General features: G+C 57.6%; 1 protein-coding gene across 3 annotated transcripts in view; it reads right to left on the reverse strand.

The window, feature by feature from the left end:
* Positions 1 to 2,704: 2,704 nt before the first annotated feature.
* Positions 2,705 to 13,152, reverse strand: part of TMPRSS6 (transmembrane serine protease 6) — a 39,172-nt gene continuing 28,724 nt past the window's right edge. For all 3 annotated transcript variants that reach the window (XM_043441530.1, XM_043441528.1, XM_043441529.1), the window contains exons 11-18: positions 11,084 to 11,229; positions 10,605 to 10,703; positions 9,543 to 9,656; positions 8,049 to 8,165; positions 7,532 to 7,700; positions 5,921 to 6,192; positions 4,051 to 4,187; positions 2,705 to 3,518 (exon numbers count right to left, since the gene is read on the reverse strand). In XM_043441530.1, coding sequence (XP_043297465.1) covers positions 3,360 to 3,518; positions 4,051 to 4,187; positions 5,921 to 6,192; positions 7,532 to 7,700; positions 8,049 to 8,165; positions 9,543 to 9,656; positions 10,605 to 10,703; positions 11,084 to 11,229 — 1,213 coding nt within the window. In that variant the 3' untranslated portion in view covers positions 2,705 to 3,359. The remainder of the gene's footprint in view (positions 3,519 to 4,050; positions 4,188 to 5,920; positions 6,193 to 7,531; positions 7,701 to 8,048; positions 8,166 to 9,542; positions 9,657 to 10,604; positions 10,704 to 11,083; positions 11,230 to 13,152) is intronic.

Raw genomic sequence — 13,152 nt, forward strand, 5'->3', positions numbered from 1 at the left:
GACTTTTTCCTAAAGTCCTGGGACCTGCCTCTTGTCAATCTCCTGTATGTGCTGAGGGGGAGCATCATGGCCAGATCCTCTGTCCTGTGGGTGGGCGCCCAGGGGACCAATGCTGCCTTGCTGGGTGAACTTTGGAAAGTATCTGCCCCTCTCTGGTCTGTTTCTTCATGGGTAAAAGCAAGGGGTTGGATGAGGTGACTTCTAAGGCCCTGCCCCTGGGGTTACTCAGTCTCTCACGTCCTCCAGGCAGACCTGGATTAGCTGGAATGCTGAGGGATGGGGAGCTGGACTTCCGGGCATCTGGAGTTTCCCTACCTCATCTCACCATTCAGCTGGCCCTCTGCTCCCCGGCTTTGCCCTGCCACTTCTGCTCCATCCTAATCTTCCAGGATGTCCCCTCTGCTTCCCGCTGTGATACCTTCTGGTCACCTCCACCCTCTGCCCCAAGTCCTAAGAAATACAATCCCCAGACTCCCCTCCATCTTCTCAGAGTCCAACAAAGCCCCGCCCGCCCCCACCCCACCTGGCCAATTCCTTCACCACGTGCTGGTCCTGCTGAGTGTCTACCTTGCCTCCCCTCCCCTCCCCCCAGCAGTTTAGCATTGTAGGTGTTGGGGGGACATCTCTGCAAAGCTGTGATCCCCTAAGCAGAGGCCCTCCCAAGCCCACTCAATGGCCTGGGGGTCCTCACCACTTCTCTTGGGGCCACCTGGCTCTCTGGAGTTGACTTCACTTTCTATATCGCAAAAGGGTCACCAGGGGCTTGTTAAAAGAACAGATTACATGCCCCCCCCAAATTCCCACTAAGACTAGGATAAGGCCAGGAATTTGCATTTTAGCAAAGCAGTATTCTGCTCCCCCTCTGAGAAGCCCTCCAGGGTAGTCCTGTCCCCTCCCCAAAGGTGCCCCCCCATAGCAGCTGCTCCATCTGCTCCATCTCCACAGGTGGGACCCAGCAGGTGGAGGGCTCCCCACATGTGGCTCCGGTGGCCATGCCTTTTCTCCCTTTGAAAACCCTCTGGAGACTAGGTCCCCACTGAGGTTCCCCGCTTCCTCTTCCTCCCACTCAGTTAGGCTCCAAAGAAGACTTGTCTGTGCTTGACACCCCCTTCCTCACCTCCACCAGGGCCCATCCCGCGGCCCTGCCTGATCACTGCCACTCAGGCCACAGCCTTGGCTGCTAAGACCCCACCCCCTCAGCTCCCCTCCAGCCACTGGACACAGCCCTCAGCCTCCTACTCTGGGCCCCCACTTCTGCCGTGCGTGTGTCTCCTCTACCTCTTTGGTCTTCCCTGGACCACCTTCCATGCAGGGTGGTTGGAAAACCCCGCCTCCAAATCTCAAGCTCTGCCTATCTCCTGGACATCTCCCTCCTAGAGGCACCCTAAGTTCATGATACCTTCCCAGAGCCTTTCCCTCCCCAGGTGCCCCAGGTCAGGCAATGGGTCCTCCACCAGCCCAGCTGAGAGAGGTCCTCAGATTACCCCCACCACCAACGCACCTGGAGGATAATGAAGGTCCTTCAGTGCTGTGTCCATCCCCACTGCCCTGCTCAGGCCAGGCCTCCTCCTTCTCTTCTTGAGTTCTACAGCGGCCTCCTCACCAGCCTCCCTGCCTCCCATTTTCTCCACGCTGATGTCAGTGTTGGCTCTAAATGTGAAGCCACTTGTGTGTCCCTTTCCTGCTCTAGAACCTTTCATGGCTCCCCAGAGTGTCCAGCATCAGATCTTCAGCTCCACTCCAAGCTCTTTGCCATCTCATCTCAGTTTGCCCCTCCCCAAAGGAATTCTGCAAAGAATTCCTTTGCTGTGCCCCTAACCCCAACCTCTGTCCCAACTAAAAACAACTGACTTTCCCTAAGAGGCCACGGACTCTGAGGACTCTGCACATCCTCTTCCCCTGCCTGGAATGCTCTTCCCTACCTTGGCTGCCTTTGAATCCCAACTTAAGTTTCCTCCAGGCAGCCCTCCCTGACTTTCCAAGTTACTGGCTGCCTCCCCCAGAACCCTTCACACTGGATCACCATCCCACCCCTCCCGAGATCAGGAGCTGAGTTCTGTGCAACTCCGTGACCCCACTTGGCACGTGGTCAGAGCCTGTGAGGTGCTGAATAAGGGACGTGGGATGCAGACGCAGTGCTGAGACAGAGAAGTGGTCGCCTGGGAGTCAAGAGACAGGGCTTCCGCCCCAGGCTCCACTCCTGACCCCTCCCTGGTGCGATCAGGAGGCTCTCTGCCCCTCAGTTTCCTCCTAGGCTTCCAGAAGGAGCCCGTCACTTGTCCCGGCCCTGACTCTGACCTGTGTGTGTCTGACTCTTTGTGGCCCAATGGACTGTAGCCCGCCACGTTCCTCTGTCCAAGGGATTTTCCAGGCAAGAATACTGAGGTGGGGTGCCATTTCCTCCTCCAGGGGATCTTCCCAACCCAGGGGTTGAACCTGCGTCTCTTGCGTCTCCTGCTTGGCAGGTGGATTCTTTACAACTAGCACCACCTGGGAAGCCCGACTCTGACCTGAGGGCACCCAACCACCTTCCCAGGATGGCTCCTGGGACTTAGGAAGCTGCCCTGGAGGCAGGCCCTGCCCCCACTGACCTCACCATGGCCTTCTGGACACTTAGCCAACAGGCTGAGCAGATAGCAAGAGTCTGTTCAGTCAAGGGCATGAGATTGGTGCTGGGGCCCCATTCAACCCCCAGAGCAGGACCTTGGGTCAGACAGCTTTATTCCACAGGGCAGCTGAGCTCACCTCCTGGTGAGAATGGGCAGTGAAGTCCCAAGAGGCAGGTGGGGTTGGGAGGACCCTGGACCCCAGGCTCCCCACCCTTTGGCTTGCAGTGGTGGCTGGCCCACTTGGCTGTCTCCAGGACTCTGAGGGGCCTTCCTGTGGGAGCACCTTCCTCCTCCACCACTCAAGTTAGGCTGAGGGCTTCAAAGACTGGAATCTGCTGTCTGGAGAAGATGCCATCCTAACAGCCTTTGCACTGGGGCAGGGGCGGTGGCGGGGGGACCTGGCAGCCACAGGATCACTGCTTAACTCTTCCCCCCAAAGTCAGCAGCGGAGGAAGCGGGGAGGAGAAGAGAGAATCAGGAGGGGACAGCCTGGATGAGAACCCCCCATCCAGGACTGGTGACCATTCCAGGCCCTCAGGGGTGGTCTGGACCACCAGCGGATGGCCCTCCTCCCTCCTTGGACCCTCACTGAGGCTGACATCAAGCAGCAGGTTGGGGGACGGGAAAGACACCACCTCCTGTCCCCTCCGGGCCCTGCTGCCTGCAGAATACTTGCTTTCGACCCCCCGGTGGGTGCCCTGGGCTCTCTGAGTCCAAGAGGTAGGCCCCTGCTCTGCAGGGGCCAACTCCTCAAGTCAGCACCTGCTGGATCCAGCCGATCACACCAGTGATGCGGGTGTAGACGCCAAAATAGTTGGGCCGGCCGCAGCCCAGACCCCAGCTGACCAGCCCTGCCAGGAACCAACGGCCACTGGGCTCCTTGCACACCAGCGGGCCACCTGAGTCACCCTGTAAGGCAGGGAGAGACAGGACTACGTCAGGGTAAAGGAATCTACTTTCAGGTAAAGGGCTGGACTACTGGGGATATTCTGAGAGTGACAGCAGGAAAATCACATCCCCTTTGAAAGCCTCTGATACATGGAGGGAGCCCGAACCAACCCAGCCTGTCCTCCAGCGGGGCCTGGCTGTCATGGAGGCTTGAATGTGTGTCCCAGTGCCCTGCCCAGCTCTGCCTCCCTTCTGTGGGCTCCATCTAGCCCTCTCTGCTGGGTCACTTGGGCAAAGTACCTCTCAGAGGGTAAGGAGCAGAGCTGGGGTTGGGTCTCAGACCTGGCCCCCAGGGTCTCTTCTGATCTGGGGTCTGCAACCTGGAGCCAGTCTCTCAACCTCCCAACCCTCAGTTTCCTCATCCACAAAGTGGGGACAGCCAAGCCCAGCTTGCCGTGAGGCTGCTGCAGGCTGCTGTGAGCTGAGGGCCGGGCCCCGGCTGATGAGAGCAGTGCCGTCTCCCCCGCCCTCTGGCCCACTCCGCGGGAGTCACCTGGCAGGCGTCCTTCTTGCCCTTGAGGTAGCCGGCGCACAGCATGCGGGGCGTCACCTGGTAGCGGTAGGCCTCGCTGCACAGGTCCTGCGGGATCAGCTGCACATCCACCTTCTGCAGGCCGTTGCTGGTGGGGCCTGCGGGGTGGGGTTGAGGGCAAAGGTGAGAGGGTCTGAGACGCCCGGGGCCCACGCTCTTCTCTTGGCTACTCCTCTTGCATTTCAAGAGCTCCTTCCTCGCCCCTGCTCTGCCCACCCTCCCATCTCTGCCCTCCCCCTCACTGACACTGTTCTGGCTCCTTCTCCAAGTGGCTCATAGGGACAGAGCCCACCCTCCCACCCACCAGGGCCAGAGTCCTCCTCAGGCTCTCCTCCACTCCCTCCTCCATGAGGCCTCTTGGCCGCCTCCCCTCTTCTCTGTGACAGCTCTGGGGGACTTTTCCAGAGCACACACCTCACACCTCTGCTCCCACCTAAAACTCAGTCAGCCTGCTCACTGTCCAGCCAGCGCCTCTCCACGAGGATGTGTGTTAGGGCCCCGCCACCCCCGCCATGGAGTTTCAATATACACCCTGTGCCTAGCTCCACTGGCGGTCCAGTCTGTTCAGCTGGGGTGGGACCCAGACACTGGTTTTCTTTCCCGAAGCCCCGAGACCTTAGTTCAGGTCAGGAGTAGGAATCCTGGCTCAAGATCCTGACTGAGATCCCCTGCCTGTCCTTCCCGCCTGTCCTCACCCAGATCCACCTGCTTCTGGCTCCCCTCTGGTGCTGGGTGTACTCAGGTCGGTTGCCACCTATGCTCTTACCAAAAATGCCTTTCCGCTTTGCTGGGACACTGCTGACCCACCCTGCAAGCCTCAGCTCAGCCCACCCCTCCTCTGGGCTGCCATTGCCCCCACACCCCCATCCATGTCAGCTCTTAACACTGTCTCCTATTCATTTTTATACCACTTTGTCCAACTCAATGCCCGCCATATAGCAGGTGCTCACAAATGTGTCACTGAATGAATGAATGAGCAAGTGAATTGATCCTTGCTTGACCACTGTTCTCTATCATCCTCTTGGACAAAGTCAATTTACACCTGAGCTTCAGCTTCTCCATCTTTACATTATCCCTCAACTTCACCCACCTCCAGACTGTAAAGCACAGTATACACTCCTGAAAGCCACCACCACGAAGGGTGCTGGGCATGGCTGTAGTCATGTACAGAACTGAGAGCTGGCCTCTAGGGACAGCAACCTCTGGTCAGTGTAGGAGGGAAGGACAGAAACTCATGTTTCTGAGAGGCAGTAGCAGGAACAGCAGAGTCTCTGGAGTCAGACAGTCCTGGGTTCTACTATTCCAACCCTCCCTGTGTGACTTTGAGTCAATGCTAAATGTCTCTGTTTTCCCATCCTTAAGATGGGGTCCGTGATAACCAACACTAGAGTGGTTGGATGGATTAAATGAAATCATGTTCCCCTAAAATCTAACCCCCATGTGGTAAGTGTTAGTAATTAAAAGTCTCCCCCCAACACAGACACATACCCCGCCACCCTCCACTGTCCAAGGAGCAGAGGGTTGGAGCTTGCCCATGGGCCATGGGGTCCCTGGCCCGCCCTGTCACCCCACACATATCCCCCAGGATCGCCTCCCATGATTTTGGTTCTCCGTAAGTGCCCTTCTGCAAGGAAGGGAAGGGCCGGGTGACAGGGACCCATGGCCGCAGTAAAAGTTTTATTTTTTTTTTTCTATGAAATCCAACCTCATTTAATCCAGGACTAGCAGGCCTCAGAAGTGGAGCCCCAGGGTCCCTTGCCAACTCCCCTCCAGGCTCAGAAGTTAGGCGAGCCAGACCCACCCTGTCTCCCCTGCCCGCAGTCTAGCTCACCGCCTTCTCGCAGGGCACCCCAGCCCGTGATCCAGCAGTGCAGGCCCGGCTCGAAGAAGTGGGAGCGGGCAGGCAGGCAGACGGGATGCACAGCGGCCGAGCGCACTACGGGGTGGTCGAGCTGCAGCAGGGCCACGTCGTAGTCGTGGCTGTCCTCCTCGTGGTACGGGTGCAGGAGCAGACGGCTCACCTTGAAGGACACCTCGCCCGGCCAGCGTGAGCTCTGCCACACTTTGCCCAGGAACACGGTCCACAGCGCCGGGGATGCCATGCTGGGGGCGGGAGGGGGACTCGCTCAGTGGCCGCCTCCCCCATCCCATCCCAGATCCCTCTGATAGCCAGCATCCCCACCTGGGACCTGGTCCCCCACACCCATCCCCACCCTGCTCTGGGAGACCGTGCAGCTGGCAGGGTGGTGCTGAGTGCTGGCCCTGGAGTCTGACTTCAGCCCCAGCTTCATCCCTTCCTAGAGGTGTGTGTACCTCTCTAGGCCTCAGTCTCCCCATCTGTGAAGTGGGAATAGCATCTTCTGCTCATATGTTCCTGGGGGAATTCAGTAAGACTGTGAATGTAAAAAAAAATCAGCACAGTGCCAGGCACTGGCAGACGTTTTCTGCGTGCTTTATAGATGGAGCAACTGGGAAACACCTGGAAATTGCGGGTCCTCAGGAGGAGTGGGTGGGAGTTGAGTGTGAAAGAGTCGGCAGAGACTGGGTGTGCAGACACCTGCAGGCCAGGTCAGCATCCAGGTCTTTCTCTGCCTTGTGGACAGTGGGGAGCCAGGGATGGAGTCAAAGAACCTGGGTAGTCAGACCGCACCCAGAAGGGCACCTGGGCGCCCAGGCATAGGATGCAGAAGGGAGCTGGACTCTGGGCTGCTGCAGTGACCCAGGGGTGATGCTGGCAGCATCGATGTGCAGTGGCTGAAGATGCATTCAGACCACTGAGAGGGCTTGCTGCCTGGCTGAGTGGGGGGGAGACGGAAGGGTGCCCGGGTGGCTCCAGGCCTTTGGCTTGGACTGAGGACAGAGGAGGTGTGGGGAGAGAGTCCAGGGCTGGCTGTGCTGGGGGCGGGGGGGGGGCTCTGGAGCACCGGGCATCAGGCTGCAGGTGGAGAGCTGTGGGAGCTGTCAGCCCACCACGGAGATGGGGGGATGTCTGTGGGTGGGCTGAGATGGCCCTTCTTGTGGGCTTCTCTGCACCTCTCCCTCCCCGGAGTGGGGGACAGGCACGTCTGGAGGAGGGTGTCACGACCTCTGGCCAGGGCAGGAATTCTGTTCTCAGCTCTACCCCAGTGTCTAGCAGAGGCCCTGGCACAGAGGAGAAGCACAGCAAATATCGCTGAATGGAGGAAGGAGTAAATGAATGGCTCACCGGCCCAGCTGAAAGCAAGACACCGGAAGCGGAGCACAGCAAGGATGAGCAACCTTTCCCAGGGCACAGAGTGTGTTCGTGGTAGAGTCAGGGCTGGACCCGAGTGTCGGGACAGCAAGTCTGAGGGGCTTCCCACCACCCTCCCCTCTGTCTGCTGAGATCTCAGGCACGCTGCCCCCGCCCCCCTCGCCACCACCTTCCCTACCCACCTCTCGTGGCCTCTGTCCCCAGGCTCACCTCTCCTCCTGGAAGCAGTGGGCAGCGGTGATCACCCAGCGGTCCGCAATGAGGGTCCCCCCACAGATGTGTCGGCCTCGAACCTGGAGGCTGGCCTGCCACGGCCACTCACCCTCTGAGGACACGGCCCCGCCCACGATGCGGCCCGAGGGGCCCTGAAGGCCACAGTCTGGGGGCAGGGGCAGGGGTGGACGGAGGGGCAGGGGCAGGAGGGATCCAGTGAGAAACAGAGAGAGAGCCAGAAGGGGAGGCATGGAAGAGGAGAGAGGAAAGACACAGAGGGGCCCAGGGGAAGAGAATGAGGGAGCGAGCGAGAGAGAGAGAGAGAGAGAGAGAAAGAGAGAGAGACAGAGGTGGGCATGAGGGGGCAGAGGCAGGGTAAAAAGAGACAGATGGACAGACGGTGAGCTCTCCCTCCAGGCCCCAGGGTGGGCACCTCCCTCCCTCCCATGCTCGTGGGCCCAGCAGATGGAGGGTGTCCTGCCCACCCCAGCCTGTCGGAGCGCCCAGGGCTCACCGCAGAACAGCTCGTCCGAGCCGTCCCTGCAGTCGGGGTGCCCGTCACACTCTGGGTTGGGCTTCTTCACACAGCTGCGGTCCTCACACTGAAAGGTGAAGGTCCCACAAGGCACCCCTAGGATTGGGGGGACAGGGTACAGAGAGTGGGTCCCTGAGCCTGAAGGAGCCTCCAAAACAAAGCCCAGGGAAGATGGAGCCTGAAAGAGGCCAGGAGATGACTGGGGAGGGGTCCCTTGATCACATTAAAGGGTTCCCTGAGGCTCCTTTAGGGTTCCCTAGAGGCAGGACATATCCCTCACTCCCTCGCTCCCTCAGACTGTTTTTTGAGAGAAGGTGATGTCTCCCCTCTCAAACCTGGGCTCCTGGTACCTGAAGCCAGAACTGTGCCTCCACCTTGAGATGAGCAAGGCTCCCAAGAGCAAGGCTATGCCCCTCCCATCACACTACCTTGGCCTGGCAGCCCCCCAGGCCCCGACCCACCTAGACACCCACCTGCTCCTCACTACCTTCATTGTGAAGAGCTTTCTGCCCCACCAGCCAGTCTTCACCTGGTCTCCTTTCCTCCTCTATTTATTTCTCTTCAAGGCCTAGTTCGAAGCCCACCTTCTCTGGTTTTCTCAGCCTCATCTCCTCACCCTCCAGTCTTCATGTACTACTGGACATGATGTTCAGAGGCTTTGGCCCAGAGAGAGTAACCCATATTTTTTTAAATTTTAAATCAGATAATCCCCAGAGGACAGGGACCACTTCTCTGGTGCCTTTTATTTCAATTTCCTTACTCTGCCTTGCATATCACTGGGTAGTCTGCAAGTGAAGGTTGGCTGGTCTGAGGGATGGATGGGTGGGTGGATGGATGGATGGATAAAACAATAGAGACTCAGACAAGATATTGGGCAGACCAACAAATGTGTGGTTTGATAGTCTGATAAGAAGACTGACATGCAGCTATTTAGATGGATAAATGAGTGGATGTAAGTACCAATGGACAAACAAGTAGTTAGATCCCTCGATGGATGCATGCACATGTGCATTCATGGATGCATGGATGGAGGATGGAACAACGGACATACAGACAGGAAATTGGGTAAACAAATAAAACCAATAAATGAGTAGATTGATGGCTTAGTGGACAGGGAGATAGGTGGTTGGACAGGCTGATGGATGAATCAGTGAGTGGATGTATGAATCAATGGACAGACAAATGGTTGCAGAGACCAGAAGATGGAAGGACAGATGAATGGATGGACAGATGGATGGAAGAATGGGTGGATGGGTAGATGGATGGATGAATAGAGGGATGGATGGACAGATGGATGGATGGACAGATGGATGGATAGACAGATGGACATGTAGGCAAACTTATAGATGGGCTGGTAAGTATTTGGACAAGAGGGCAGAAACCTTTGTGGAAGAAGCACGGAGAAGGGCCAGGTTGTCTGGCCGAGCCCATTCTTTGGTTTCCCTCTAGATACCTAGTCATACTCTGCCCTACCTTCCTGGCATTGCTCTTCGTCACTCCCATTGAGACAGTCAGGCTGCCGGTCACAGACCCTGGACAGGGGAATGCACGTGCTGTCCTCTTGGCACTGGAATGTGGCTCTGCAAACTGTGAGGACACAGAGGCGGGACAATTGGGAGGAAGCCAGAGGCACCAGGCTGGGACTCTGCATCGCCTGGAGACCATGTATGGTATCGAAAGTTATGATCACAAATCTCTTTCTCAGCTACTTTACCCCTGAGTCTCACAGCAACTCAGTGAGATATTCCATTTCACTGGTGGAAAAATGGAAACGAAGTGACTTGTCTGAAGTCACCTGGCTGAGCGAGAACTTGAAGCCAGATGTTCCGGTTCCAAATACGAGGTGCCCTCCCCAGCATGAAGGCAGGATCAGTCAGAGGCAGGCACATCCCCCTTGCCTCCTACTTCCCTCCCCACATGGATAAGACTTTGATGGGATGCAGGTTGCTGTGATGGTGACTCTGGGGGCCAGAAGCCAGGATTCAGAGGCAGAGTTATTAGTCCAGGAGAATCCTGGCTTGCGGACCGTCAGAAGCCCCTTCTGATTCCCTTCTGCCAGGGTTGGCTGGCGGTGAGCACAGCCCCAGGAAGAGTCAGCAGCTCCAGTCTGAACCCCTGCAGTGGAGGGTCCTGCTCAAAAGAGGCAGATACAGGGTCCTCTCTTTGGCCACCCTGGGCCTGCCCAACCCTGCTTAACAGCCTTCTTTCTCTTGGTCCTGTCCTCCCTCCTCTGCTCTGTTCCTTCTCGGACGGCTGCCTGGGCAGAAGGCTGAGGGTGATAGCCTGGTGGTGAGAAGCCATGAGCTGGGAAGCAGCATAATCGGGTCCCCATTTGTCTCTGCGACTGCCCCACGGGGCGGCCCTGGAGGGGACACTTGCCCATCCTGTGCATCCACCCTGCCATCTCAACACAGCGAGGGAGTTTCCTGGATGCTGATAATGGGAGCTGCCCATTGGGAGATCTCCAAACGATAGGCTCAGCCCAGCAGCACGGAGGTGGGGAGGGAGGAGGGACGGGGTGGGCGGGCTGCTCACCGCAGTTTCTCTCATCCAGGCCGTTGGGGCAGTCCTTGACCCCGTCGCAGGCGGGCACACACAGTCCATTCACGGAGCAGAGAAACTCTCCAGGGCAGGCTGGATGGAGAGAGCACCATCGGGACACACATCATTAGGAAAACACGTGCAGACACACCATTCCTGTGTGCTCACATGTGTACCCATGTGCCTGTGCACACGGTCCATGCAGACATACATGTCTGGGCTCAGGCACACAGCACACGTTTGGGTATGTATGAGTGTGTATACCTCGTAAACACCTGTGAGTGCTTTGCACATGTGGGCACACGCAAAGCTGCCTATGTTCATGCACATGTGGGGGCACATGAGTGAACACACACACACACACAACACTCCTTTAGACCAGCCTCTCGGTGCTTCCAGAGAGGGCTAAGAAGCAGGGAGGAGCTGCAGGGGCTGTGGGGTCCCCCCCCACCCCCCGACCTGCCCACACTCACGGTCTGTCTGGTTGTACAAGCTGTAGAACACTTGCACGCCGGGCCCAGTGAGGGAGATCTGGGACGTGAAGTTGATGGTGATGCCGGCGCTGGCCACCACGGGGATCCTCTCAGCGTAGGGCTGCAGGGTGCGCAGGCCACACAGCCTGCGGGGGGACCAAAGACGGACTGAGGGCTACACGGGCTGGTCCAAGCAACGGGACAGCCTGGGTCCCGGCGCACAGACAGAGCCAGGACAGGGCAGCTGGGGAAGAACGGGAAGCTGCACCCCGGCCCCACCCCCACCTCCTCTGTCTTGGTTTCTCCCCTGGGTGACCGCTCACCCCCAGGGTCATCTAGAAAGCAGCCTGGCAGTGCCACTGCCCTGCTCAGAAGCCTTCGATGCCTCCCCATTGCTGGCAGGATAAAACTTATCGTCTGGATTCTAGTCCCAGTCAGAATCCTAAAATGGGTCTAGGGGACTAGAATGGGTCTAGTCTAGTCCCAACCTAGGAGCCTTGAGATTCTAGCAGGTCAGAGTCCTTCTCTGGACCTCACTTTCCTTGCTTGTAAAACAAGGGAAATTCGCCTCTCTCTTGACCTGACAAAAGGCTCCAATGTGTCAGTGGAAGGAATATTCCTTGACTGGTCTACTCTCCATAGGCAAGAAGGGATGTTCCTACTGTACTCAGAGTGGGGCAAGAAGACAGCCGTGTTCTCCATTCAAGCCCGCGCCTCCCACTAGGTCTCCACAGCCCCGGGGGCTTCCCTGTGGCTCTCTGGACATGAGTGGGCACCAGTGCTGCTCCAGGACCAACAGGTGATGGGCAGTGCCTTCTCAAGCATGGCCACACCCAGGTGGGACCATCCCCCAACCATGGGAGCACATTCATATCCCTGCTGGTGCCCTCCCCTGCCCCCACGGATGATGCTTTTGTTCCCACAGAGCAGGTGGGAGACCTCCATGGAAAGGTGGAGTCCCACCCCTTGGGGAGCAGGTAGGAATCCTTCCAACTCCAGGGCAGAGGGCACAGGGGGCTCTTTCCACACAACACTGGTCGCAGCTCTTGCTGGGGCCCACACTTGCTCTGTGGACATGCCTTCACAGAAGGTGCAGCCACGCCCCCAGAGTGGCAGGACCCGCTGCAGAGAGCAACCCGGGGTACCCTGCCTTCCCAGGAGGGACACCCTCACGGAACAGATGGGTCAGCCCCATCAGATCATAGGAATGCCCACCCCCATTGGGAATGCCTTTACAGATGAAAGAAACACCCAGAATATGGGTGGAAAAGTCTGCGGGGAGAGGTGAAAACGCCCCTAGCAGAGAAGGTAGGAGGAAGTCAGGAGAGCAAATGAGAGTGCCCCAAAGCATGATGGGAACATCTCACAGCAGATGCAGCAGCCCACACTGCAGGTCCCCTAATTGCCAGGGGCCAGAGGCTTCCTCATAGCTCCTAGAACATGGCAAGCACTTACTGGTTCAGTAATAGTTGGAGGCCTCACTGCATGGGGATTTTGAGGTTGCAGCAGCTCCACCCTGTAAACAGGGATTGTTCTCATCCTGTTTTCCAGATGAGGCTCAGCGAGGGAAGTGCCACGATAGGCAAGAATGCAGCTTTCTTAGGACCCAGAAGGCCCCACCTGGCCTGCTCTACGGGGAGGTGGGCACCTTGACCCTCACGCCACATGAGCTCCAGAGGCTGAGCCCTCATGTCCCCTGTGGCCCCCCTCAGACCTGGCCATACTGTCTGGCTGGGGGAACCATATTCTTGCCCCTATGCCAATGTACAGTTCTCAAAATGTGGTCTGGGGACCCTTGGAGGTTCAGAGAGAAAAATATTTTTATAATAATTCTCAAGTACGATTTGCCTTTTTCACTCTCATTCTCCCACAAGGATAAAGTAGAATTTTCCAGAGACTATGTAAGGATGTGCGTGTGTGTTCAGTCACTCAGTTGTGTCCAACTCTCTGTGACCCCACGGACTGAAGCCTGCCAGGCTCCTCCACTCATGGGATTCTCCAGGCAAGAATACTGGAGTGGGTAGCCATTCCCTTCTCCAAGGGATCTTCCTGACCCAGAGATCACACCT

The sequence above is a fragment of the Cervus canadensis genome, chromosome 21, assembly GCF_019320065.1.
Source record: "Cervus canadensis isolate Bull #8, Minnesota chromosome 21, ASM1932006v1, whole genome shotgun sequence".
NCBI lineage: Eukaryota > Metazoa > Chordata > Mammalia > Artiodactyla > Cervidae > Cervus > Cervus canadensis.